Here is a 27,947-nt window from a genome sequence, read left to right as displayed (position 1 = left end):
CCAGGGAAGTGGTTGAGTCACCATCCCTGGAAGTATTTAAAAGACGGGTAGATGAGGCGCTTAGGGACATGGTTTAGTGGGCATGGTGGTGTTGGGTTGACGGTTGGACTCGATGATCTTGGAGGTCTCTTCCAACCTTAATGATTCTATGATTCTATGATTCTTGAATTTATCACTGTGCAGAATCGAATATTTCCTTTATATAATTTAGAGCAAGAAAAAGCAAATTTCATATTTTGAATAAAAGTAGAGGACATTTTTCTGTTTAAATATTTCTAATCCATTTCCAAATTTAACTGTTCATCTTAGCACAATCATTTATTTGGCAGAGAATTTAGTTTTTGGAGTTGCTTCTGAAGCGTCCCTGGGCTCACACCCCGGCACGGTTTGTTCTGTGCATTGAAGTGACCAGGTTGTACTCGGGGTTTTCCCAGCCCGAAACTCTGTCATTTGACGGGGAGCAGTGCGGGACAAAGGGTTACGGTATTAGTGCACAGCACACGTGTCCTTGGGCAAAACTCTGTGTGTGTGTGCACGTGTGAGGATGCGTGCCCATACCTGCAGGGAAAATCTGCCCCATTAGCACTCCCACGTGTGTCCAGGCTGGCGCAAAAAGCTGTCTCTCCTTGGAGAAGTGCTCCAAGGCACCCGCGTGGTATCCCACTGCATTACAGCTGGGTTGGCTTGATACTATAAGGAGTTTGACTCAAGGATCTGGGGTTTCCAGTACACATTAATACCCGGGACTGCAGATAATAGTAATGATGATAATAATCAATATCAAGCTAAAAGCAATGCTCTGGAGAGCTATGCTTCTGAAAATATTATGTAGCTCAACCCTAAAACTAATCTCTCTGCAAAATTACACTGCTGATTTGCAGTTGAGTGTGTAACAGTTAAAATCTCCCTATATACAGATATTACCAATATTGATCACTGCAGCCAGAAGTGGGTGGATATAAAATTAAAACCACCCAGACTATTGAGCTCAGTCTTTATGAGACACATAAAGATACCAAAGAAGTGTTATTCCTCCATCTCTTCCTGCAGTGGCTGCGAGAGGCTCCAGAGCTCCTGGCCTGACATGGCTGACACGGACCATCATGTCCCGCTGCCGAGCGGCTCAGTGGGCTGACCTGTCAAATCTGCTCGGTGGGCTGCCCTGCGTGCACAGCCATTGCCTCTGCTGCGGTGGCAGACATCTGGCTAATGCACTGAGGTCCACAAGTCTGCCGGGAGTAAGAACCGGAGGCTGGCGAGCATCCTGCCCACTGCTGAAACCACCCCATGGGAAAATCTCGGCGGCGCATGTGCAGGGGCTCCCCCACAACTCACACCACAGATCATGCATTTGTCCATGGCAGTACTTCAAGGGGAAACAGCAGAGGTGGCAGTGGGAGGGTGCAGGGGTTTAACTGAGCATTTACACAGTTATGAACAGATTTGCCACTCCTTTGCTTGATCCCAAAACTGAAGTTGGTTGAATTTGACGTTTCCAACCATAACCACAATATTTACATTTATAGTTTAACTTTTTAAAGAAAAAAAAAGTATCCACAAACCTGTTGCACCTGAATTTGTCCAGACCTGGCAGGTGCCGGGATTAAAGCAATCATCCATCTGCTTAGGCTTCCCAGAGAGAGCTGAAGGAGAAGTAAGTGGGCACAGCCAGAGGGATCAGTGTTTTACAGCCTGTCATCGCTTCCCACGCTCCCTGCTTCTCACTGCTGTGGTGAAAAGGAAAACAGCGAGAAGGGAGGAGTCCTCTGTCGCCCAAGTCCTCTGGAAGACCTTTCTCGCACCATCATTTAAAAAACAGTTTTCACATCATCAAGTATATTTCCAAAGTGAACTTTTCTTAAATCTGCACACAGGTATATTTCATAGTGTTACACATACGGTAAATAGGCAGATACACTTGAGACAATACCCTTAAAAATAATTTTGAAAGTAGATTTATGCATATGCTTTCCAGATTTTGAAAAGTCAGTCTTGGAGTGCTGAGCATGAGGCCCTGGGGTTCAGAGCAAAGGCGGCACAGTGCCTCCACCAGAGAGTCGGTCTGATCCCGGAGGTACTGGGGATGTCCCTGTCTGCCTTGGGCGTTCATCCATGGAGTCAGTTTTTCCCAGGTAACTGACCGAGACCAAACCAGCTGAAATATATTGGAGGCTCAGAAAGCGAGGGGTTAGATTAGAAACATAATAGGAAGAAAATACAAAAGAAGGTTTTCACATTTACCAAGGTGTAATAAAATACGCAAGTAAATACAAATATACTTTACATCAGTAAGTAGGATTAAGTTTAAGATAAATAGAGTGCAGAGTCCCAGGCTGCTCAGGCACTATATTTAGTCCCTGGTGTGCCCCTCTCCACACCAATACTGGACCCTTCCTTAATCTGTTAAAGAGGTAATTTTATGTTATCACTTTTTGTTTTAGGAAGAAGATTTTCCTTGACCCTTGCTCCATTTCCAATGCCTCGTGTGTAGGCTTTTACAAAACTCCATCAGATTAACAGTGTTTCCCAGAGCACCAGCTCTGGCAGTGTACAGTCCCCAGTGACACACACGGCACGCAGCCGCAGCTGCCAGCACACCGGGAAAACACTGGCTGAGCAGCTTTCATTCACTTTGCAACTGTCCCACCTCAGGCCGACACTAACGGATGCCTTTCACCCAAACTCCATGAGCGACATCTGTACCAGACAGCTGGAGAATTTAAACAGATAATTACCTCAGCATGCATCATGGTGCATTTGTTATTAAGGTATTGATTAATTATATTTAAAGTATACCAAATGACATTGAAAACTTCAATGGCTTTGCTACCAATACAAACCAAAAATAAACTATAACCCCAACCAAATCACCCATATGTCTGTTCTTAACATGCATTGTAGAGTTTAGACTGTAAAAATTGCTTTATTTTTTTTTTAAAGTGTTGTTTTAATGTTATTTTGTAATACTGAATTAGAGATGCTGGAATAAGAGTTTCATTTTCTGAATTGCAGCACTACTAAAGTATGTGGTTTCTTTACAAAATGCACTTCCTGAGGCTTTGATTTCTCCTGTTGCATGCAGAACATGGAGCTGAGACAGCTGATGCTGATGGAGAAAAATACTGCCCCGGCACATATCGAGTCCCATACTAATGTGACCACGAATGTCTCCAGACCCTCACTCTTGCTCCACAGAGGCTGTCCCATCACCACATGCACAGCCCAGGACAAAACACAGGTTTGGCATCATTGTATTTCCCAGCAATATTCCGAACTTTCATTGCCCACATTGGATTTGAAACCTGAAATTTTTCACTCCTGTCTTGCTATTTCCATTATCAGCCCTCTCATCCTTACGAGGATTTAATTCTCTGCTTGCTCATGGGTGGCATGTAGCACTGAACACTGTTTAAATGCATTGCAATCCTTATCTGATAGCCATTAGACTCTCCCTGTCTCCTGTTGCAGGTGGACAACAGCTGATGGAGAAAGGAAAGCTGCCTCTTACTGACCTGGGCTTGCAGCTTTCGAGCCCTGAACTCGGTCCTGGGGGATAATTACTGTTATCCAGTGAGCAACCTTTCCCCGGTCGCCTCTGAAGAGAAGTTAAGAGCTGCATGGCAATAAAGGTACCTTCAGGTTAATGCCCAGTCACCTTCCTCTGCTCCAGTAACTCCTGCGGCTGAGCAGATCACCGTTCCTAGCTCCAAATTCCCACCGACAGCTCTTTAGAAGCATTGCACCAAAGACTGTTCAAGCCACTCCAATGATTTCAGAGCTGATTTACAGCAAAATTATACTAATCTGTCACTGCAGTCCTGCAGTTTGTCAGGGATGAAGAAGAACAGGCAAAGGGACGATTTCAGCAGCTTGAGGAGAAGGGGGAAGGTGAGACATGGCTTTGACTCACTCCGTGAGAACAGCAGCTGGTAACGGGCTGGGTACAAAACATCGAACTTTCGGGGCTTTTCAAAGTATTGTGGTTTAAAAGTATTACTGTGCCTGTGCTGAGCAACAGTTCTTTGAAAAAATTTGCTGTTCAGGGAAACTCCTCCAGTGCATTCTTCCAGGAATTACATTGTTTCTGAGACTCAAAACTAGTAGTTTAGATATGGTCACTTAAGGCGTGAGAGTTTAAAGATGCTGGCAGGGGTTTTGCTTAATGGCCCATTGAATGCCACCTTAGTCCATCCCATTCATTAACCCACTGTCAATTCTAGGTACCTCTGTCTTAAACCTTCACCAACCTGTGAGCTCGTTGAAATTTTTCCCAAAAAGCCGTGACACTTTACCTTTATCTTGGGTGGAAGTTGTTGGCAAAACATACTGGGTCATTTGTCTCCTTTCTCTGTTGAGGAACACGTTGTTTACCAAGGGCAGCAGTGGTCCCAGGCATGCCAGCCCAACACCATGCCCTCCAGCATATGCAGCCACTTGTCTTTGCTGTTGTTGAAGCTCAGCATTGTCACCAGTGATAATAATGCTCCTTTATCACCCAAGATGTAACCCAATGCTATAGCACATCTCTTCGATAATGTCTCCAGCACCCACTCAGTACCCAGAGGAACAGCTCACAACAAAACCTGCTAAAGTAGTGTAACATCAGAGATAGATACATGTCTGCAGTAAGAATTAGAATATCATCTTTTCTGATTTGCTTTATTTCCCCGCCCTCCCCTTTACCATTTGATGTTGTTATTAGTACACCAGTTTTTTTATTGGAAATGCAGGGCTTTGGGGACTGTTATGAATTTCAAACATCTAAAACAAAGTGAATGAGTCCTTCAGAGCTCGTCTTCAAATCGGCATAACGCCATTAATAATTAAACTGCACCGTGACCTAAATAAATCATAACATCGTACTTCATTTAAATACTACTTGTCACATATCAAGCTTGTCTGATACTAACAGGGTTTGAGTGCTCAGCCAGACAGGAGCAGTCTTTCAGGTGTAATTAAATCTATCTGTACATCGTTAAACAAGAAATATTCTCAAGCAACTAGTGCATCACCGTTGCTCAGACCAGTGATTTACCATCACTAGGCAGCTGGTAAAATCTGGGTTTATTTGGCCAGGAGATGAAAACCAAATGCTTCTCAATAAACCTTTTCCACTTATTAGATGATCAGTCCACCATGTGTTCAGTGCTTTGGTAATAAATACAATAGCTGTGTTCTCTTTTACCAGAGCTTGTCTCAGGCACGGCCAAGCAGCTGAGTGCACTTGAGGGTTACACCTTTGAGTATCTTTTTTCAGCAATCATAGCCAGAACCATAGTGAAGTGCATCTTTGCTGACACAAGCTGGGCATTGCTTCTTTTATATCAGAATTGGAAAACGGATATAGTAATGACTCAAAATGCGTGAGCCCCGGAGGGAGAGGAGAAGGAGGAGGGCAGAGCCAGACCCACACCATGGCTGGGTGGCCCCCAGGGCCCTGCCGCACATGCACAGACAGGCAGGCAGCATGAAAGGCACGTGGGAAAACAGAGAAATTGCACAGCCTGGCATCATCGTCTTGAAACAAATAGTTTAGGATTCAAAAACATTTTAGGCCTCTTTTCTCCACAGTGCCCATTACTTGGCCCTGTGCATGGAGACACTGTCAAACACAATACAGAGCAGCAATAAAAATAAGGCAAGTTCCTGAAATCAACAAAAGAGGCTGTTCTTATAGCAATTTGCCATCAAGAGCGAAAGCATGAAATAGCAGAAAATCGTGAGGCAGACTGTTCTCATGAAATTTTCAGCTCAAGAGGTTCAGAGCATGTGGATAACTATGTGAGCTTTTTGGGTCCTGTACGAAAAAAAAATCAAAGCTTGGAGAAGAAGCCGGTTGAAGTATTATCGCAAAGCCATTCCCTATTGAAACGTGTTTGTTTTCAAAAGTTCCTGACACTCACTCAAAGTTGGCAGGGATGGGGCTGCACTGAGCCCCGATCAGAGGCGTGCCTCCACTGCAGAGCTCCTACGAGCTGCCCCGACGCCTACGAGCATCTCTGTTGATGTGCAATTTATCCTACACGAGGATCAGCCTTGAAGATGTTATCAATTTGAGACACTTTGAGCAGGAATTCCTCATTTAAAACAGGAGCTTAATTTCAGAGAATTAAAAAGGAACTTTCATTGATTAAAAAGAAGAGGGAAGGAACGTGAAGTGTAGTTAGTATTGCAGCTGAAAGCTGGCAATGGCTCTGCCCAGGCTGGAAAGGCAAGGCTGCAAGGAGAGGGGAAGGAGAAGGTGTGTCAGAGCTTTCCAAGTGAAGCCATGGGTTTGTACTTTTGCATCTTGATAGAAGAAATCTTATAAATCTTACCACCTCTAAAAACCGATCACCCTTGCAGTCACCAATGGCACGAGGAGGAGCCTGGTGGCTTCTCCCATCAGCGTTGGCCGTACTCGCAGCACGGGTGCACAACGGCTGTTGGTAACTCTGGGCGTGGGATCACCAATGGCAGCAGCCAGGGCTAATCCAGCTCCCCGTTAGCATGTTTCCCAGAAAAAAAACAAAGCCTCTCATAGGATACTCTGCTGGGGTGGGGGGAACTCTGCTAGCAAGGCACCACTGCAAAACCTCCTCCGAAAGATCCCAAATTTTTCAAGGCAAGAGAGAAATAGACACAAAAGTGGATAAAGTTTAAAAAAAAAAAAAATCAGATTTCATACACTCTGGCATGGTTTTGATTGAGCATACCTTAAATGGGGTTAAATCATCAACTCCTAGAGATTAATTCTCCAAGGCAGAATATTTTTCTCTCCCAGAATGAATAACCCATGTGGACTGAATCAGTAACTGAATTTTGTTTACTTCCTCATAATTTCTGGGGTAAAAACAATGTTTTCTTCCATGTTCTTATAGTCTTTCTATGGGATTGGTGAAAATTTAATTTAGTAGGAATATAGTCAGGATCTGTCAAGGTATTTATGCACCTAACACTTCTTTAATTAACTGGATTTAAGCACAGAGAGGTCTAACTTCACAGTTGTGTTAAGTGACTTGTTTATTAGCAAAGAAAAAAAAATCCTGTTATTCTTGTGCCTTCTCCTACATGTGGTTCCAGCACTCTGTGTACAGAGATTTGAGATACGTGTTATATTTAGGTAAGCTTCTAAATATAAGTTATTGCCCTTAACAGAACTGGGGCAATGTTTGAAAAATTAACCAGAAGTATTTGTTTGCATAAAAACCTGCTCTAACTTTAATGAAGTTCTGTGCTTTGTATATCTACTTTAGTCAGTAAATTTCCTTCTGGATATTTGAAGAAGCAAATCCCTGTGGCATATTTTTAGGAATATGTTTCAGAGCATATACTAAAACAGAAGAGTCTTTGCAACAAAACTTCACTGTAAGACCAATAATGCAACTATTAATTGGAAACCTGGAACAACCCAGCCCATGCCACAAAATAATTCAAAAAATTGTTTAATCAAAGACATCTTCAGAGGAAACCCCCACATGTTCACAAGCAGAATATATCCCTTTCATTTGATGCAATCTGCATTGAACCATAGGGTTACCTGTGCGACTGAGCCCTCCTCCTCCCCCCAGTACAAACAAACAATAGAGCCAAAAAGGGCAGTAAATTCTCCTTAGAACCAAGAATATATCTTCCTTATCTCAGCGGGAATGTGACACAGTCCTACGTCTGCTAGAAAGAAATCCTGGTGTTTCTGAAGTACGTAGACTGACTCACCTAAAAAGTTCATTTTCCTTTCAAGTATAACTTATTTTTAGGCAAATTACTCAATTGAAGTGTTGGTGGTATGTATGAAACTGATAATTCTTTTAAGTTCAGAACAAGTATTTTAGAATCTTTGTCACAAATATTATATTTTACTACTTTTAAGATAGTAGTCTGAAATTAATGCACATGTGCTTAAAAACTGTAAGCAAAAATTGACAATTAGAAGAATTAAAAGCTAAAGTTACAATGCAACATTAGAAAAATCTGCTAACATGAAGCATAGCTTCCTTCGTAATTTCCAGGCTATAAAAATGATCTAAATAAATGTGGCTCAGCAGACCAGCTTTAAGGCCTCCTGTCCTTCCACTCCCCTTGATGGTTATGATCACTCATGTATTGTAGTTCTCCTGTTTAGGTGCAGCATCTGCATATTCCGTAAGTTTTTCATAATAAATGGTGTTAGATATATCTAATTTACATCATTTAGAGAAAGCGAGGGAGTGCCCAAGTGGTAGTCTCACATCTCTGATTGATGTAGCTATTGCTTCCTTGGTGATGAGGCATCATATAATTCTCTAAACTGATTGTTCTTCTGAAATACTCTAAAAATGCATTACTCAAGTCCAGCTCTCCAGGAAAAAGTGACTATTAGAAAAGTGTAAGTCTACAGAGCGCAGTACCAATTGATGTGCTCCCCAATAAACAGACCTTGCTTTAATTTGTTTCGTTGTTGGTTTAGCACCTGTGCTAAGCTCAGGATCTGTGTCGGGTAATTGAAGATGTGCAGGGGAAGAGTCTACTCTCCTGTGCACGCACATTGCCGTCAGTGTTAGCAGGAGTCCGAGCCCATGGTGGCAGGAGAACGCACCCCGCAGAGCCCTGCAGGGGCTGGTTGCAAGTGCTTAGTCCTCAGGGAGATGAATATTTTTCAAGAAATAAATTAACACCAGGAGGGCTTACCTAGATGAAGTTATACATGTCACCACATCTGCTCCCAGTCACAAGCAAATACACCTTCCTGGTGCGCTTGTTACTGCACACCACATCTCTCAGATCCCCAGCAAGCAGCATGGGACACAGACCTGAGCTTTTCAATTCCAAGCAAGAAACCTGTCACCTGAAGAGGAGGCAGACAGGGCCAGCAGCACAGCCTTGCACAGGCACAGGAGCCCCAGCCTGGCGTTCACATCCCGAGGAGCTGTGGGGCTCCAGGCGGCTCAACCTGCCTGTTTCCAGCTCAGCAAATGAAAATTGTATTTGATGAGGCATTCTGCAGTTGAAGGGGTTTTTTTTTCTTCTTTCTTGTGCTTCTTTGAGCATCCAACAGACTGAAACACACAAATGATTAACTTCAAAATGGGAAGGAAAAAAAAAAGAAGAAACGCAAATCTTTGAGCAGCTTTTGAACAAGTCTTTGCAGGTAAGAAATAATATCCAGAAAAAGTCAGACGTGAAAGCCTGGGATCCAATGACTTAAAATCAGTGACTTCTTAGAACGATTTTAAACATTTCTATCAATAATAACCTAGGGAGGAGTTAACAAATTACCACTGTTCAAGTTTGTCGATGACGCTGAGGCTGAAGTGAAGGCAAAGCCAGCTGAGGACGGGACCTGGCTACAGACCAGCCCAGCTCATCTCCCGGGCCGAGCACAAACCATGCACAGCGTGTTTCACCGTGCCCAGTTACATACGTCACGAATTATAATGACGATTAAAGGCAACACTGACAGCATCGATGGAAAGTCCCTAATGGAGAAAACAAGCCCAAAGTTTGGACAAGTTCCTGTTACGGGGCTGCATAAGGACTGGAGGGGTGGGACTGAAAAAGAAAAGGAACTGTAGAATAAAAGCAGGACTTTTGCTGTACGGTGCTGTGTTCTGAGCATGGTTCATGCAGCTGCCTCAGTTAATGTACTTGCAATGAAAAGCCTCCATACATCCCCCACCTTCATTATATTTGCTATTAATAGTATCTGAGGCTACACTTTGACTTTCAAACATTTCAGACACAAATAATAGAAAAATTCCAATTAAAAAGGATTATCTCCTGTCAGAAAGAGAATAGTAAGCACAGTGAATAATTTAAAAGCTTTGGGGATATAAAGATTTATTATATTTCCCAACAAGCCAGAAGCTTTGATTAATGGTTAAAAATAGAAAATAGGGATGGAATTAAGTTGTAAAAGATCCCCCCAATAATCATTTTTGTACTGTTAATATAGTTTGAAATGTTTTCATTGTATGAAACAACCTGCCTGTCTCATTTTTCCTATTAAAATAGACTGATCATAATTCATTTTTAATAAACTCACTTGGAATTAATTTCCAAATTCAAGACAAAAATTGCAAAAACAGCAGGGTTTGTAATATTAAATACTGCCTTTTAAAATCTTAAAAATTAGAAATGGAAATTTTCTGGTCATAAAAATCTTTTCTTGTAGATTTGGCTTTACAAAATTGCCCACCACAACACTGAATTCCCCACTGAGCAAAAGCACATCAGCATGGAGGGCACCATGTGGACGCTCGCAGAGTTGCTACCCACAGCACAAGAAATATATTCATATATAGCGACTTGTGCTACCTAACTTATAAAGCAAAATTCACAAAACCAAAATTACAGCCTTTATTTTGATCTATTATGTGGCCAAAGGCATCTATAGAAATTGTCAATCCCTTTGTTAGAGTTTTCATACTGTGGCCTACTCATTTGCGGTCAACTGCAGTATTTTTCAAAACAAAGATACACCTTAGCACTCCTGTGTATTTCCTCCTTAGCAATGCTTTGTTTATATCTAATATCATTATTCAATAACAGGTTCTTGTCAAAGCCTTTTGCCAAATGCGAAGACATTGTAAAATGCAAGTAACTTTCCAGTGCTACATATGTGTTAGGACTGTTGGATCCTGTACAAACAGTGCTCCTTAGCAGTATAGAGCAGTATATAGTATATAGCAGTACAGCTTACGGTATGTAAGCAGCATAGCAGTGCAATTTCAGCTTAGCATGAAGATGTCCCCACATATGTTAGGATATGTTTACTGTACGCCTGTGTTAGGGGTACATTTCGTATCTAAGCTGTCACAGCTTATCAGCATGGTGGTACTCGGATCATGTTATTGCAGAAAGTCCTTCCTGAGCAGGTCAGGAGACACATCAGTTCAGTGGTACTGAATAAAAAAATAAGCTTTTCTCACCTCGGACGTGTTTCTCACTTCTAACACATCCTTAAAGGTGCTATGACAGAAAATACAAAAATTCTTTCTGTTTAAAGGTAATTTTACATTTGTTGTTATTTGTGTGACTTGATTAGGAATTAGATCTGAGGGTACTTGGGGAAAAAAAAAACCGAAACTCTTTTGACAAGTAACCTCAGTTTTTGTTAGAAAGTTAGAAAGTGGCCAGACTGCAAAATCCCAGCAAGTACTGCCTAAATCCAGCAGGAAAATTAAATGTGGCAAAAAAAGTGAGGGCAGCAAGAGACCAACAGACATTTGGGAAAAACGATGCTCAAGAGAGCCATGGGAGGAAGCATCCCTCTTCCTCCTCCTCCCCACTCTGTGCATGCCAGCAGCCGGCATCAAGCCCTGCTCTGCCCGCAGCGCATTGGCAGGTCCTGGGGGGTGGCTGCACCCATGCACGCATTCCCAGCCCTCCTCCCTCCGGCTTGGGGTGGAGGAGTGTGGAGGGAAGGTGCTGTGATGAAGATTATTCCTTCTCCAGCAAGGGTGGCATTTCTCCTCCCAGCCCCGACCTTGTGCTGGTGTCCTGCTATCAGCAGCTGCACTTCGTATACAAAAGCACTGCGAGATTTTTCATTGCCTCACCATTGCAGCGTGGGCTTTTTTTGGTGTCCAGGTGTAGTTCAGAGAAGGCAAATGGAAGAAGAATAAATTGGAAGAGTGTTTTGCTAGAAATTGCTGGGTATTTTAAAATTTTGTTGTCTTATAAGCAGCAGTTGGTGCACAAACCACTTCTTTCAAAACAGCTTTTGGGAACCAAGATGGATTTTCCAGAACGAAGTCATTGCCTGCATCACCTCCCAAACATCAACAGACTCATCTCGCAGACTTGCTGTGTCCTGCTCTCTGTGCCACTGGCTGTGAAAGGCGTAACCAGCCCTCCAGGAGTGACTGCCTCCAGCAGCAACATCCCCTCGGACAGCAGATTTCATGGGCAGATCCCATGAATGCTTTTTCTGCCATGCGGGGAGCTCTGGCCATGCCCCAGGCAGCCTGGGCAGTGATCGGGCCATGCCCACTGCCAGCCCCCTTGTCTTCGTGTAGGTCCCTGTGCACAGGGTCCCTGCAGGGCTTGTCTGTGCTGCGATGCACAAGCCTGCACCACAGCCGCATCACTACCTCCACAGTGGGCGGCAAGGACAGCACCTCCTTTTTCAAGACAACTAAATCTTACAGATCTTGCAATCCAGGCTGGCATCGTGTTACAGTCCACATGAATAGCACAGCGGCTAAAGGGAGCTGCCAACACTCTCCCACTATTACACCAGCCTTTCATAGCAGCCTTTCAATGTACAAATCCATCGGCATTGCTTCTACAAAGCACTGTGAACCTCTGAGCTGGCACCTCTTTATTTTTAGGTTATTTGATAATTTACATGGGATATCTCAGGAGGTGGATTATTGCCTGGCAGAGCTCACGGCAGCAGACAAGCAAGGCAGTGAAGGGCTCTGCGGCACAGCTGGCAGCTCTTCCCAAGGGTGAGCACTGAGCATCGAGCCGTCCCACAGCAGCATCACCTCCAGGAGGACACACGAGCCCTGACTTCTCCGGGCTATCAGGATGCAGCACTGCCACTCCGGGAGGGTTTCAGGTCTCTCTCGGCTTTGCTGAGGCCATCCTCCTTGCGAGGTACATGCAAGTATCTTCATTTGGATGCTTTAATCTCTAAACTGCTTCAGCCCTTAATGAAGAGGCGGTGGAGGGAGTTTTGATGTTACCCCTCAGCACGTCCCCAGTCACGGCTCTCCTGGGCTCTGGGATATTGCTTCTTCCCAGCGGCTGTCAGGAGCAGTTTTCTCCCCAGTGACATTCACCAACTAATAATACACAGCATAGCTCTCACTCGGAAATGTGTTACTCCTGATGTAGGGCCCTTTTTAAGGTGTCCATATCCTCTCACTCCTCTCCTGGAGGCTGGGTGACCCATGGCACACCATGCCAGTCCCTGGCTCTGCTCACCGTCAGAGCTGCCAAATCCTCCCCAGCCAAGATGTGCCCCTCAGCACGGTGCTCCTGGGGAAATGTCCCAATGACCTTCTGCACGGCTCAGTTATATGCTGGGCATCCCCTGGTAATTTAGTGTAACTTTCAACATAGTTTAATGCACTGCCTTGTTTTGCTTCCATGCATGTAATGGTCATCTTAAAAAAATTCTTTTAATTAGCAACAAAGAGGAAAGCCTTCCACCTCGCCATGTGCAGAAGGAACAGGCATTTAAAGAACCGCTGTCTCTGGAATAAGGGTTACAGAGTGAGCGTTTGCTAGAGAAAAGTCCTGCTTTATTGGGATGCAAAGTCCATACTTAGGTGCCATTTAATTAAGGCAGCCAAAGTACAAAAGACATACCTGAAAGAGAAGATGTATGTAGCTCTTCCAGTGTTGGGAAAGATGCTACAAGCATAGCACTTCCATTTTTACAGTATTTTCTACACACATTTTTCATTAGTGTTGGCTAGATGCCAGTTCCCAAGGATTTGCAGTTTTGCAATAATTGGATATGTGATTCTGGAAGCGATAGGACTTAAAATTCATAGGCCTTGCCTAAACACATACATGCATAGATTGTGCTATCTATTTAGGTTTAATCAAATGAGGTAATACTGCTATTCACTAAGAAAACTGTGTGTGTTATCTTACTGTAGCATGTAGTTTTGTTGCAATGCCATATTTAAACAACAATGTTAAAGAAATGGAGAAAACTTAATAGAGCTGAACTTGCGTATCAGAAGATAAAATGGGTGTCTTTGTTAGACTCCCACCCTTTCTCCTAGCCAGGTTCCCTTCCCCCTCTTCTCATTGCTGGTTTCCACTATGCTCAGTTGTTGCATTTTTAAGCTGCTGAGAAGGCCCATGCCGCGCACACACCGGGTTGATGTTTGCCCAGCGCCTCGCAGCCCAGGAGCTGAAAGCTGCTGCAGGTAACACGATTGCAGGATGAATGGTCCAACATGCTGATGCTGCTGCAGGTCTGCTGTGAACCTCTGTGCTTCACCCTGTCCTGCACACTGCTCTCGGGAAGCAGAGGAGCACTATCAACTCTCTGAAGTCCTATTGCTGTGCCAGGCAGGATGAGTCATACAGGTATGAATAAGCATCCCTGCTCTGTGATGGTTAGCTGAAGCTCCAAATCTTTTGATATTCATCTAGCATTAGTCATCTCTTATTCATAAAAATAAAAAATGTATTACACCATCACCAACATGTCTCTGCCCTCTCCCCTGGGTCCCTGTGAAGGCAGCGCAGGGTACCATTGCCCCTTCCATCCGCATCACAGTTCAGTCAGCCCGTAACCATGGTATATCCCACAGCCCCTCCATTTTTGGTTATATTTCACATGCCCCACGTATTGATTTGCCTCCATTACTGTCATGGTTTAACCCCAGCTGGCAACCAAGTGCCACACAGACACTTGCTCTCTCCCCTCCGTTGGGATGGGGGAGAGAATCAGAAGAGTAAAAGTAAGAAAACTCGTGGGTTGAGATAAAGACAGTTTAATAGGTAAAGCAAAAGCCGTGCACGCAAGCAAAGCGAAACAAGGAATTCATTCACTACTTCCCATGGGCAGGCAGGTGTTCAGCCATCTCCAGGAAAGCAGGGCTCTGCTCATGCGTAACGGTTACTTGGGAAGACAAGTGCCATCACTGCAAACATACCCCCCCTTCCTTCTTCTTCCCCCAGCTTCATATGCTGAGCATGACGTCATATGGCATGGAATATCCCTTTGGTCAGCTGGGGTCAGCTGTCCCGGCTGTGTTTATCAACACTGTTTTCAGCACAAACCCAAAACATAGCCCCATACTAGCTACTACGAAGAAAATTAACTCCATCCCAGCCAAAACCAGCACAATTGCAAAACTGCTATCGGAAAGTCTCAGGGTATTGGAACATCCCTCCTCCCTCTGTCCCCGCAGGCCAAGCCAGGGCTGATCTCACTCCAGCGAAGCAGAGGAAAAACCTGCGGTTCAAGCAGCTATAACCCCCTTAGAACAAAGCCAGCGACAAACCACTGATCAGCCCTTGGGAGAGCTCAGCTGTTTTCACTGACAGCTGATGTGCAGAAGCAGGACGCCAGCCCATGCCACCTATCCCACCGGGCAGCCCCAGAGCTCCAGAGGGGTGGCAGGAAGAATCCCAGACAGCTTTGTGTCCAGACACCAGTGTGCAGCTCAATGCACAACACATGCCTGAGGTGCAAATCTGTCTTCCTTGAAGCTAATGGCAAAAAGGCTGCAGGTTTCATCCCTCTTTACACCAAAGGTCTGATCAGAATTAAGCCATGCAAAGCATAACCGACTGCTTACTGGAAAATGTGGTTACAAAGTCCTACTTTATTCAGCTGGTAACTTCTTGTTCTTTTAAATGCATAGCAGTGTTTAATGCTCATGCTGTGTTTTCCTTCCCTTTCATTCCCCGTGAACGGGGTGACAAGTGACATGGAGCTGCCTTGAGCTGGGAGACTTGCTTGTTTTCTGCTTTTCAAGAGCTTTATTTTCATGAATCCACCCTTGCAGAAAGATTCTGGTTTCGACATTCAGAACACACTAGTAAGAGCTTCAAAGTATTACTTGTGATTAATCTTTGTTTACTCTAATAGGTGAATTTTGCTTCATCATGCCTCTCTCTTCTATGTCCCTTATTATCTCCTGTGTCACCGCGGTGTCACGGTGCTTCCTGGTGGTGTACAAATCATGGTCTTAAGTCCTTGAGCAAAGATCCAGAGGTCACACAGAAAATAGCTTCACACTTTGTTATATGTTTGTTTTTCCAGCCGCTGCCAGCGGGCTGTGTTGTGAAAAGCAGGTGGGTGGGTGTACTTCTACTTGGAAAGGGGTCTCAGCGATGGGGGCCACGCTTGTAATTAGTCGGCACTTTCAGCTGTTAATCCCCACACTACAAAAATTGCTTTTTCAAATTGTCATATTCCTTTGCTAAGGGCAGAGTCTTATCTGGTGTTGAACAAGTCTCTGCCAGAGCCTCGTGCCAAGCTGGGCTGTCCCTCAGCTCATCTAGCAAAAGTCCCCGACTTGGAGCCATGGAGGACCAAAGCCTGCCCAAAACTAGAGCAAATCATTGTTGTTTAATAATGAATGATGTAACACTATACTCCTGCCTGAGGAAGGTTATAAACTGCCTCACAGTCTGATTATTATGGGTGCAACTAATTTTTCACCACCTGAGATGCTTAGAATCCAAAATTTATATTTACATATTCAAAGTCCTTATGGGCAAGAAAGCTTTTTTAATTCCCCCCTCCCCCCCTTGGGAATTGCCTTTCTCTGTACAGCAGCAAATAAGAATATTCAGGATGCATTTTTCACAGTAAGGTCCCCATAAAGTGTGCTCAGGCCCCATGTGTTTCAGCAGCAGAGCCTTTACTGGCGAGGCCATCGGGAAGGGAAGAGGAGGGAGTCAGACTCCGCATGTCCTGGTGCTGGCATTCGCAGCCATCAGGGAATCCACCTGCCCTGCCTTTTTTGAAGGTTTGGGGGACTTAAGTTGGATACTCAAAATCTTGTTTGTGTGCACAACGCATCTTAAAGAAAGGCAGTTATTGTGCACATCTCCCAGCCTCTGTATACATGCTCATTTCTCTATCTGTGATCCAGGCAGTTGCTGAATAAACAGGGAGCAAATCTGCGGATGGCCTCTCAGGGCAGCATCGGAGTGGGAAGCTGGTGCTACATCCAGGGGATGTATGGAGGACCACACGTCGATCTACTATCAGAGAACATTGCTCAGAAAAGCTGCTAACACAGCCTGTTTTCTGCTCAAGTGAGCAAAATATCCTCATAGGAGAAGTTTGTTAGCTTGAAAATAGCAAATTTTTATGCATGATGTAATTCACTTGAAGCTTCACTGAGCTGAAATTGCCTGACCTTTTGATCTTTTGCAAATAAACGAACAGCCCCAAGGAAGCTTGAAAGTGCTGCACCCTCAGTAGAAGAGGACAGGGCTCCTGAAGGATCTGAGGAATTAAAGATTTTTTTTTTTTTCATTTTAAGGGACCAAGACTTGGGAAAAATATAGGTGGTATCATATATTTTAAATGTTGATAAAAAAATATATATTTGTACAAAGGTTCAAGGGGTGTTATCTTTGCAAATATTGCCTACCATGGCACTGCCATTAGGGCTTGCTCATCTAGCTCCCAAGGCTTGCATCATTACCACCCAGAATCCTGTTTCTGCAAAATGTTGAGGATGTATTTAAAGCCTTAAGAGGGAGCCAAGTCTTGATGAATAGGCTTTGAAAAGTCATTAAGGTAAGATATAGAAAGATGGAGCTATTTTGAACCAAAAGGTACATGAGTGGTGTGGTCACTAAATGAACTGTCAGTGAAGAGATAGAGAGCCCAGTGGGTTTTTAGATGGAGTAACTACAGCAGCGCATGCTGAGCAATTGTGTGAATTGTCCATAACTGGTTGGATAGGTCCCAAATGGCAAATGTCCTCCATTCTGCAAGGTAGGCAACTCGTATGAATTTTGTTCAGCTATTAATCAAGACGTGATTAATGGGGGGGATTTTTTTTTAGCCTTCACATCCACTTTCATAAGCCATCTAACAAAACGTAATTCTGTTTTCAGAGTGATGATATGAGAGGATCTCTCTTCTTCCCAGGGGATTTCTTTGAAGAAGCAGTTGTGCAAGTGCTCCTGCCTCTCCTCCAGACCTACCAGGGTGGAGGAGAATTTTGTAGACTTCTTGAGATTAAACTTGTGGTGCCTCTTCATCAAGTTTCTCATTTATCTCCAAAAGGTGCTAAAATTTGCATAGTGCAAAGATTCTTCCCAAATCAAAATATGGGATATGATTTTCAGTCATTAGTAGGGGTCAAGCTGTTTGAAACCCAGTGGTTTCCACCTTCTGCTATGAATTTCAGAAAATTACAGAATTGTGAAATGATATTAATAATCTAATTATTTAAAAGGCAGATTGGAGAAAGATAGCGATGCATAAAACCACCACTGGGGGAAACCAGACCTCCAGCACCCAGTAAGTCAAGCAAGAAGATAATGAAGCAGCACCTGCACAGCTTTTTGCCTTTGGTTGCTGAAGGTGAAAGCAGATGGGTTTTGCCCCAACAATGCTACTCACCAAACCCCCAGTGCTGCAGTTGCCAGGATTAGGTGTAGGAAGGACCTTGCAAAGGAGATGACTTCCCTCCTGAGAAATGTACTCATGTATTCAAACCAGGGATGGCTCTTACCTCGGGGATGGTGTGGGATCCATCCCCACCAGAATGTTACAGCTCTCAGAAAAACCACATGGGTCTCCTCCCCTCATGCCAAGCTGGTATCCCCACCCACCAGATGGGTGCACCCCGCTGAGCTCCAGTGGGATCCCATGTTGGAGCTCCTGCTGGTGCAGACGCACTGTGAGATCCTTCGTGATTCAGGCATCACTGTGATATTTCTCCCGTATTCCCCAAACATGGATTGCTTGCAGGCAGTCAGCTGTGAACACGCTCGCTAATGAAACACTGAAATCCACACTAGGACGGTCAGCTGTCAAAGTCAAGTTATATTGCCTTCATGTCTCAGTTAGAGACTGCATGAAACTAAATAGAACAGCAAAATTATGTTTTTTAAATGTTAAAAAAAAAAAACAGTTTTAATTTCTCCCCTTCATGAATATCCCTGCCATCCTTGCCCAGTGCTTGCCTGCTCTCAGTGAGGCAGGGGGCTTGCAGCCAGAGCTGCGCCAGTTTCCCTTCAAATAACATTAAGCAAAGGCACATCTGGAGAGCAAACCCCATAGGCCAATTTGCCTGATCATTTCCCCATGCCTCCCTCAGGGCCTTCCTGCAGGGATTTCAAGATGTTTATTAACATCTCCACTATCTCATAACTCATAGCCTGGATCAGGCCCTCACGCCCACTGGAAGTGTTATCTGCTTTGCTCTGCATAGCCGGGACCTGCAGGGGTACGCACAGCAGAGCAGCACGCACGTGCACGTACGCCTTCTCCAGGACCAGAAAAGCCATGCCACAGACCCCGGGTAAGGCACCGAGCCCCACAGCTGGAGGCACCGAGGCACAAGCCACCGTCGCTGCTTGCTTGTACGCTGAGCCCTTCGCAAAAGCCATTCTGCTCTCGGTTCAGAGATGGCAGTGCAGCATGGCACAGCATAAGGGAGACCAGCCCATAGTGCTCCCCGATCCCGGCTTCTCCCACGCTCATGGACCGAGGACCATGTCAGGATATGCTCAGCACTTACCCACAGCCACCTCCACCCTGCACCCCTGCCACCCCTGGTGCTGCCCAGCACATCGGGGGCCACTCCACAGAATGTCAGGAAGGAGAAATATTTAAGCTGCTTGGCTTTGGCAGGATGTTTTTCTTGTTTTATCTCCCAGCGAGACCCAGAGCTGGGGAGGTAGAAAATTGAAAACTCCCACTGGAGCTGCGTCAGGCTCTGCTCTTCCCAGGAGAGGATTTAGCCTTTGCATGTCCAGTGTGGATTAGTGTTTCTAGGGCAGAATAATTATTTGATTTTTCAGCTCTATTTAATATATAAATAAAACATAATGTATAAAGAGAATAAGTACACTCAATAAAATCTCTCTTAAGACTGTAGCACTGTACTGTGCTCACCAGCTGCAATCCTGATGGGAACTTGGGCATGGGGGGAGTTCCTGCCTCAGTAATGCATTTATGAGACAAAAAAATGAATAAAATCCACAGTCAGTGAAGGAATACAAGTCCTTTTTAACTAAACACTCCATTTCAGTCAGGATGCAGCTTTTTGTTCTTCCGAGTTTGCATGCTTCTGTAAATCACATGCACTCCTTCCTTTCAGCATGCCCAACGTTAATTTATCAGCAAAAGAAACGGAAATACTTGTGTCAGACAATGTATAAGATCACCTTCTTCTAGTATCGTTCTTCACAGCAACATATAAACGTTCTTTTCCGACATGTGAAGGCATTTTATGCTTTTTTATGAACTCCCAGGAGGAGAGCAGAGAGGGGACGGGGGCTGCTGAGGACCCTCCTGCTGCCGCTCCCTGCAGCGGTGCTGGAAATGGGGTGGAAGCCGCCCCGTGTGTCCCACCGCTGCAAGCGACTGCTGCTCTGCTCTGGGTCCTGCACTGCAGCACCGCACGCCTGCATTTCTCTACACTTTATTATTATGATAGAAACACAAATTTCTCTTTCTGCACAGAGCAGCTTGTGTAAAACCTATGTATAAGAGCTACAGTTGCACAACACAAAGGTAAGCAAAAGTTTTTATAGAAATTATCTGTTCTTATAAAAATATATACTTTCTTTCCCTCTTGAAGCTTTTTTTCCTATCCTTTCTTTTCTTTCCTACAGACATGAAAGGCTTAAATAAATAGTCAATCCAAGCAGCTGGATGACAGGACTGCAAACTCAAATTATATTTTTTTCCCTTGTTTAATACAACAGGCTGTTTTGGATGGAGGTAAAATTTGCTAAAGTTTAAGGTAAACAATTCAGAGAACAGCACACAAAAGCTGAGAGAAAGTGAAACAACACGACTTACAGATTTGTTTAAGCAATTCTGAATAAACTGCCCTTTTAAAAATACTTCAAGAATTGTCAATAAAACTTCGAAAAATATTTCTGACTTAACTCTCAACTGCAGAGAGATGTGATTATTGTACCTGCCGGTGACTTTCCCCTCCATAAGGAGGTTTACAAGGAACATCTTCGATATTATAAAAATGGTTTTGAAAAAGTTTCACTTGATGGGAGAGAGGGGGAAGGTGCTTTTTAAAGTACTTCTATGTGTTGCAGCTAAATTCTGTGTCCCACAGCACTGTTGGTTTATGATTGGCTTCCCTATTTGTTACAAAAAAAAAAAAGGTCTCTGCACATTTAGTGTAACAAATTCAGGCATTTATTAAACAAATTTTTTCTTCCCATACCACAGTTGATTACTATTGCTGGCTCAGTAGTAGAGGCACGTAGAGAATCAAGAGATTTAGTATGAAGTAGATGGAGAAGGAGCCATCAGGCTGCTTCCCAGCCCTGCCAGCAGGCTGCTGGGTAACGACACCCACAGTCATTGCCTCGCTATTGGGCTCTGCTGGGCAATGGCTCTACAGAGTCCCAAGTCCTGCTTCCCTCCAGCGTTCCCTGATTTTGTGCAAATTATTCACCTTCTTTGCTTCTGTTTTTCTGTCTGTGAAGCAGACTCAGAAAAACTTTCCTGCTTTGTTTGCAGCACTGTGACAAGGACTGGTTCCTGCCTGCGAGGCATTCTCAGGTAATGGGAATAATTTAGGACAACTCATTTTTAATCAAAATCAGGGCTTTGTCCATATTATCATAGCTATTTATTTTTGTTCTTTTCGTAAAACTTTTATCAAACTTTTCGCTGTCCTGCTGAGTTGTGCTTACTGGGTCCTTTTCTCTTCCTTAAGCTTCCCTAAAGCCTGCCAGGCGAGGAGCACTGGTCACCCTTACAGATGTCAGCTGAGTTGAAGACATCAGCTTGAGCTTTTCCAAGAAGTTCGTGCTGCTCCCTGCCCTCGACGAGCTCCTCACTTTCATTCCTCGGAGGGAACGCTGGGGGCACCTGTAGGCACCCGATCTGCAGCGACATTCACTGTTTCCAGAGGTGCGTATTGCACATCTCCATCTTGGCCACCCTCACATTGCATATCTAGCCTGGTAACTTATTAGAGGATTAAAACCCCACTCTGTTAATTTTAACACAGTGCTACTTTTTATAAAGTCATTTCATTAAAATAAAACAAACACCTTAATTCCCATTCAGAAGCATAGCTGTGCTGCACAGCTTAACTCTTCTTTATCTCATCCACAGGCTGTGCAGTCCCAGAAGAAAAATTAAGCAATATAATCATTACACAGTATTTTGAGTATTTGAGTACTTACATCACAACTAAAAGTTATATCGTAGAGGTACTAAAATCAAATTATGTCTAGAGTCTTTGCCATAAGGGTATTGGTGTGACCAGGAGGAACATTTTCCTAATGCTCCTTCTAATGCATTTACCCACATGGGTATTGACCCCTCCGCAGCCGCAGCCTCTGCCTGGTCCAACCGCTCTGTGCATGCAAACAAGGGTACACGTTACACCCAGAAGTCTCCAATATGTTTATGGCTATATCAACAAATCACTTGACAACCTCTAAGAGCGCAGTATTTCTTATTCTCAAGAAAAGGGTTTGCTCTTACAGAACAGCCAGGGTCTCACTGAAGCTGGGGTGGATGGTTGGCTGTGCACAGTGTCACCATTTGAGTCAGGAGACACGCACCTGAACACGATGTTTCTGTAATGGAGAAATGGAGTAAGAAATGGCAATTGGACTTAAATGTAGTTTAATGATCCCTCAAGGTAATGAGAGATCAGCATCACCACGATTTGTTTGGGAAAACGCCACAGAATTGTGCCTGCTGTCAGCTTTGCCACTGCAGTTAATCACTGTGTATGAACCTGCTTGTTCTTGTAAATATATATATCAGGACCTGACCCTGCCCACTGACTTCAATGAAAATATAGCACTGTTAAATGGATGGGTTTGTCATTCTATTTAAGCATACTTCTGCTTTTAAAAATACAGCATACCTACAACACACAGCAATAGTACTTTTACAGTCAGCAACCCAGGCTAATTTGAGAAATCACAAAGAACCACATTGGGATACCCATGAAACGAAGTAAGGAACTTCGAAGTGGGACTGGGAAGCTGTGAGATGTTTCTATTTCTATCCTTCAGACCATTCTCACCCCTTTCTGGCATTCACAAGTGGCTGAGAAAGGCAGAAAAGCAGCTGGCCTACATAGCTGCAGTGAAGCGATGGAGATTATTCATGCCTGCTCCTAAAAACCTATTTCAAGTTTCTTATCTGACATCTAATCCTTATCAGTTCCTTTTTTCTTCTCATACCTTTGAGTTTATTCCAGATATAAAAGGAAATGGAAATGAAATTGAAAAAATTATGGTTTTGTCTATTCAGAACTAGTAAGTACTTGAAATGCAATTCTGGTTGTTTCTGCAAGATCTAGTTTCGTATTTTGAAATGGTAAGTGCTGGGAAAGCTAGGTATTAACCTGAACCCAAATTCTAGCCGTTGGGATCATCCAGTACTTTTTTTAAATTGAAACTGGCAAACAGAGTAAAACTTAAGACATATAAAAGGAACTAATGCCTTTCACAAATGCCCAGGAAGCAGCTCCCCGCCTCCAAGAGCAGTAATGAACCTCACAGCTTTTCTCCCATCCGATGGCAGCTACTGAGATAGCAGCAGCACCAAGACTCTTCCAACCCAGGGGCAGCCAGACTCCCCAAAGAGAAAACTTCAGGTCCAAACACGTATTTTGATTTTTATCAAAATAACTGATAAAATCTCTGTTAATGTCAGTTATGGAGTCTGGCTCTTTTCCTGATTAAAGTAATCGATTAAAAAAAAAAAAAAGAAGAACATTTCTAAAATGAAGACAAATACACCCAGTCCCCACATGTTTTCAGGCATAGAGGAATGAGAACAAAATTCATTCCCAGTTCTTAGGTACCTGAAACAACCCAAAACCCATTACACACTGGAAAAATCTGATGGTTAACTCATGCCTTCAGAAAAATGAGCGCTGACGGCTTGCAGTGTGCAGGACCTGGCTATTGCCTGCATGTGTTCAGCCACAGACCTGTTGCAGTTGGGGCCAACCCACGTGTGCCAGGTTATGATCACTTCAGCCACAGGGCATGTGTTAGCCAAGTTGTTCATTGCCTCTTTTTCATCATGATCACACGTGCTTGAGGATAAGACTTGGACCACAGCAGCCCATGCTCAAAGCTGAGAAATAGATGTAGGCTGCTGTCACCCAAAATTTTGGGGCTTCATACCAAAAGTTCACCCTAATCATAAAAAATGGGGTACTAACTAAGGCTTTGTGGATCAAAACTACCCAAGAACAAATGAAATGGCCCCAATCAGTCATGACACAATGCACAGCACGATGCGCAACAGCTCCTCCAGATAAGCAGTATGGAAGGCACAGGTCCAACATCATTTCTGGGCAACATCAGGCAATCCCATCAGGGCTAGTCCATCCCAAAGTGGGAGTTGTTCAAAGAAAATCAAAGTTATTTAGATACACAGAGCTGTTTTACCACAACATACTCTCTTAAGAAGGAAAAGCAAGATAGGAATATTAAATCAGTATTTTGTGAATGATGCTATCCTACCGTTGGCTCTGGCACATCAAACCTGTAGAAAAGATTTCCTCCATCTACATGGATGGACCAAGAAGAAGGAGAGATGGAGAGAGAGAGAAACTGGTCTGAAACCATAAGAAAAGAAATCATAGGGAAAGCAAATACAAAGATGAATTTTCTCTCCTTCTCACGATCATTCTCCTTTTCCCTCACCCTGACTTATGAATACGTACACAGAGCTTTTAAAAATTAACGAAGACACTTTGGTGCTTATTACTAGATTCTCCTTACAGTCATTTAAATTATAAACAGGGCTATTGATGCTAAACTTGAAGTGCTAATATTATTGCAAGTAATGCATGCCCAGCTCTGAAATTCTGAAGTTAATTTAAAACATCGCTTTCAGAAATAGGATGCCTTGTCCTAATAGATCTGTTGGCCATATTGTGAAGAGAGTTATCAATATTTTTATAAATTTTACATGCAAGTAAACTAAAATTATCATTGTATCGATCCAGTAGCAACCGCTCTACTAAGGACTAGTCTAAATGACCTATGGATTGAGGAGTCTACAAAACAGAATGGAAGAAACATAAAAAAATGAAAATTTGGATGTTATCTGCCATCGCCTATTGTCCTATTTTAACTTACTAAACTTCTTTTTAAACAGGAGGAATCAGTATCATGTTTATTTTCCAATCACCAAAGCATTAAGCAACATATTGCCAGCCCTGCTTTGGCAACCAGCCACGGAGATGTAGCATCGCATCCTCCTGCAGGGCTTTGGCCTTGGCTCAGCGTCAAAGCTCACTCTTCCATTCCAGAAAGTGTTCTGCTGGGCTTCACCCTATCCTCCACTAATGTTTCTCTCTAAGAGCTCCAGGACAGTTTTCCCTTCAAGTACCTGGACAACGAAGCGATTCAGTTCTGATCTATAAATATTAAATATTTTATTTCAGAGCTGGGCTTTCTCCAAAGCAGCATCTGCTGTCTTTGGGGGTTTACAGCTTGTGCATATGCATATACGGGGATGTCAACCTTCACATTTCTACAGAACTGAAGGTAAAGGAAAAAACAAATGTTCATGGATTTTCATATGTATGTGAGACTAGCATTTCTCTGAGCTTTAAACCCTGCACAGTTTTATGAATGCCAGAGCTGAAAATTACCCAGCAAAGTCTCTCTTCCGGGCTGCTCTTCATATATGCAGTTCAGTACTTTAATTGTGCTTCCACGGTGTACAGACCTATTGCTACAGCTTCTTTTTTCTCCCGTTACACAGAAACAGGTGTTAGTCTTTGACTTGGCACCAGGTCTCGCACTTCAGGTCCAGCAGGATCTGAGCAAGCTTTTCAGGGGGTGGCAATGGGCTTTGAGGTGCTCTCCGGGAGGGGAGGGAAAGCAGGGTGGAGGAGAGAGCTAAGCTCATTTCAACAGCCAGTGATGCAGAGGGGATGACATTTCCCAGGGCTAATACACTGCTGGAATAAATGGCTTGGCTTGGCAGAATTAATCATATGCATTAACCCCACTGCTAGCTAACAGGGTAGGTAGTCTAGAGAGTAAAAGATGAGGTGCTCCTGCCTGAGGTTGCATCCAGGACAATTTCACTCTAGATGTTCAGCTTCCAGTCACAGTCACAGAAAAAAAAAGCCGTACAAGAGATCTTCTGTTAGATCAAAAGTTCAGTTTTGTCTTAAAAAAAAAAAAAAAGACATTATTCAGTTTAACGTGTTACTGTGAAATAACACCCCTGGTTCACACATACCTGTTAGTGCCTGAGCAGCTGCAAGGCATACCAGTCCAATGTACAAAGCAGAGATGAAGTGAGAACATGATGCTTAAGATATTGTTTTAAAAAGTCATCTTTTAATTCGTCAGTAGAACTCACCTCCGTTCGGGTTCTCTGTGTGCCAGGCAAGAGGCTTTTACAACCTGTATAAACGATGTTAGAAGACAGTAGTAGTAGGAGCATAAACACATTGGGTAATGCTGGAGAGCTGACATGTCCAACCTAGAGAACTCTCTTTTGAGTTGTATTAATTTACACAATACAATATTTCTAAAGACTACATCAAAACTTACCTTTAACCAGCACATCTAACCATGCTAATACTCTTTAAAATGTCCCTGGCTACATAAAAGCTGAGCTACCTGGGAAAACAGATACAATTGCTGCAACCTGCAAAAAGTTGATTTTTTCATGCTGCTGCATCTTTGATTTTTCAGCCTTATTTCTATGCTTAATTAAACAACCTCGAGAGTTATCCAGAATTAGAAAAAGGAGCAGCTGAATTTAGAGACACTAAGGAATTTTTTATAGTGTCCTGCTTTTTGCCTCACAACAGTATTCAGATGAGGAAAAAGTAAATAATAGAATATTTTTTGAATTCAACACATACCACACTGTCAACTTCAATTACGTCACTGCAAACTGCATTCATTTGCTGCTTTTAAATCTTCTATGGCAATGATTTTGTTGAAATAGTTCGATTTTACTATATTATGCCAATACTACATTGGTAGAAATTTAAATCTTCTTACACAGAAAGAAGTGCAAAAATACATTAACAACAAGCATAAGGAAATTTAAACTCTTAATGCCTCTATTTTACGCTATTTTTCTGTCTTTTTTTTTAAAACAGCTTTCTTCTAACAGCTTGATGCTGCCTCTTTAATGCACAGTTTGCATTTTACAAGGAAAATAGCTGAATGTTTCGAGAGAAGAGGGGAATACTAGAGCGGGCAGCCTGAACGCGCTTCCCTCCCACTCCTCCTCCCACGCTGTACGTGGCGACTGCAGACCCAGATGCCCAGACACGGGAGACGCTGGGCGAGCACCCGCCCACTCCCTGGCAGCACAGCCGCCGTGTCGGTGGTTGGATGGATCTGGGGGCTGCTGCCTGGTCGGGCTGCTGATGGGCTTTTGAGCGGCTTTGTCCACCCAAACGCCTTTTTCTTTCCCTTGACTTCTCTCTCCTTCTGCAAAGCTTGTGCACACTCGCTGTGAAAAGAGGGACGGCATCTGCACTGCAGGAACTGGGAGAGCCACCGCTCGCTGCGGAGTTCTGCTCCCTGAGACCAGCTTGAGGGTGCACGGGAACAACAAAGACCTGAAGCACACAATATCATGGTAACTCGGCAGATTAGTCAGCAAGGAATTCCGCTTAACCACTTCTTCAAAGATAAGTTAGAAAAAAATTCAATAAAATTTGTGTTAAGCTAATTCCATGTTGCAGTACAAAGAAAGTCTGGAACAGCTGAATCCTCTTACGCCAGGGAATGGGCTCCGAAAGTAGTTATTTAATGAGATTAAATACTGCAGGTCATAAAAATTAATTTATACAGCTGACATGGTTTAATAAACTACATGTCTACAGGGTGGGCCAAATTTCTTCTCCCTGGAAGAGGTGAAGCTGAGTGCAAGTCCTGCCCCAGCACATGCTGTGCAGTGTTCACGTAGCACAAGCCCTGACCTCGACTCAGGAAAGCCCCTTGTGTGAGTAACTGTGTAAATCTGATTTAAACTGCTGACACTGGACAATTTGCCAGACACTTGAACTTACTGGATTTTAATGTGAACAGCAGCGTTCGTTCCTACAGTGCTTATAAATCCCTCCTTCAGTGGAGCAGGGGGAAACTCCACACGGAAGTCTCCTCAGGAGGCATCGCCCTGCTCAGAAAGCACAGGTCTGCTTGTTCTGCAAGGCAAAGGCAATCAGCTCCCTGATTTTATGTGTGAAATAGGAGTCTAATACTTACTGTGCATACTTACACAATTACAGCAATAAAGACAGTGTCTTAACTACCCTCGCTTACATTCCTCTTGTAATGTATCCTAGAGGGACCTGCCATTGGCACCTGCA

The 27,947-nt window shown here is 43.6% G+C and overlaps 1 protein-coding gene across 1 annotated transcript in view; it reads right to left on the bottom strand.

Annotated features, from left to right (window-relative positions):
• The window catches only part of TCERG1L (transcription elongation regulator 1-like), a 188,312-nt gene that overhangs the window by 154,454 nt on the left and 5,911 nt on the right, over window positions 1-27,947 (bottom strand). Inside the window, exon 2 of the mRNA XM_009326008.1 lies at window positions 26,872-27,166. Within this exon, the coding sequence (XP_009324283.1) occupies window positions 26,872-27,166 (295 nt within the window). The remainder of the gene's footprint in view (window positions 1-26,871; window positions 27,167-27,947) is intronic.

This window comes from Pygoscelis adeliae, unplaced genomic scaffold (genome assembly GCF_000699105.1).
Source record: "Pygoscelis adeliae isolate BGI_AS28 unplaced genomic scaffold, ASM69910v1 Scaffold4, whole genome shotgun sequence".
NCBI lineage: Eukaryota > Metazoa > Chordata > Aves > Sphenisciformes > Spheniscidae > Pygoscelis > Pygoscelis adeliae.
Note: the sequence above shows the minus strand (reverse complement) of the source record. Positions and strands in the feature narration are given on the sequence as shown.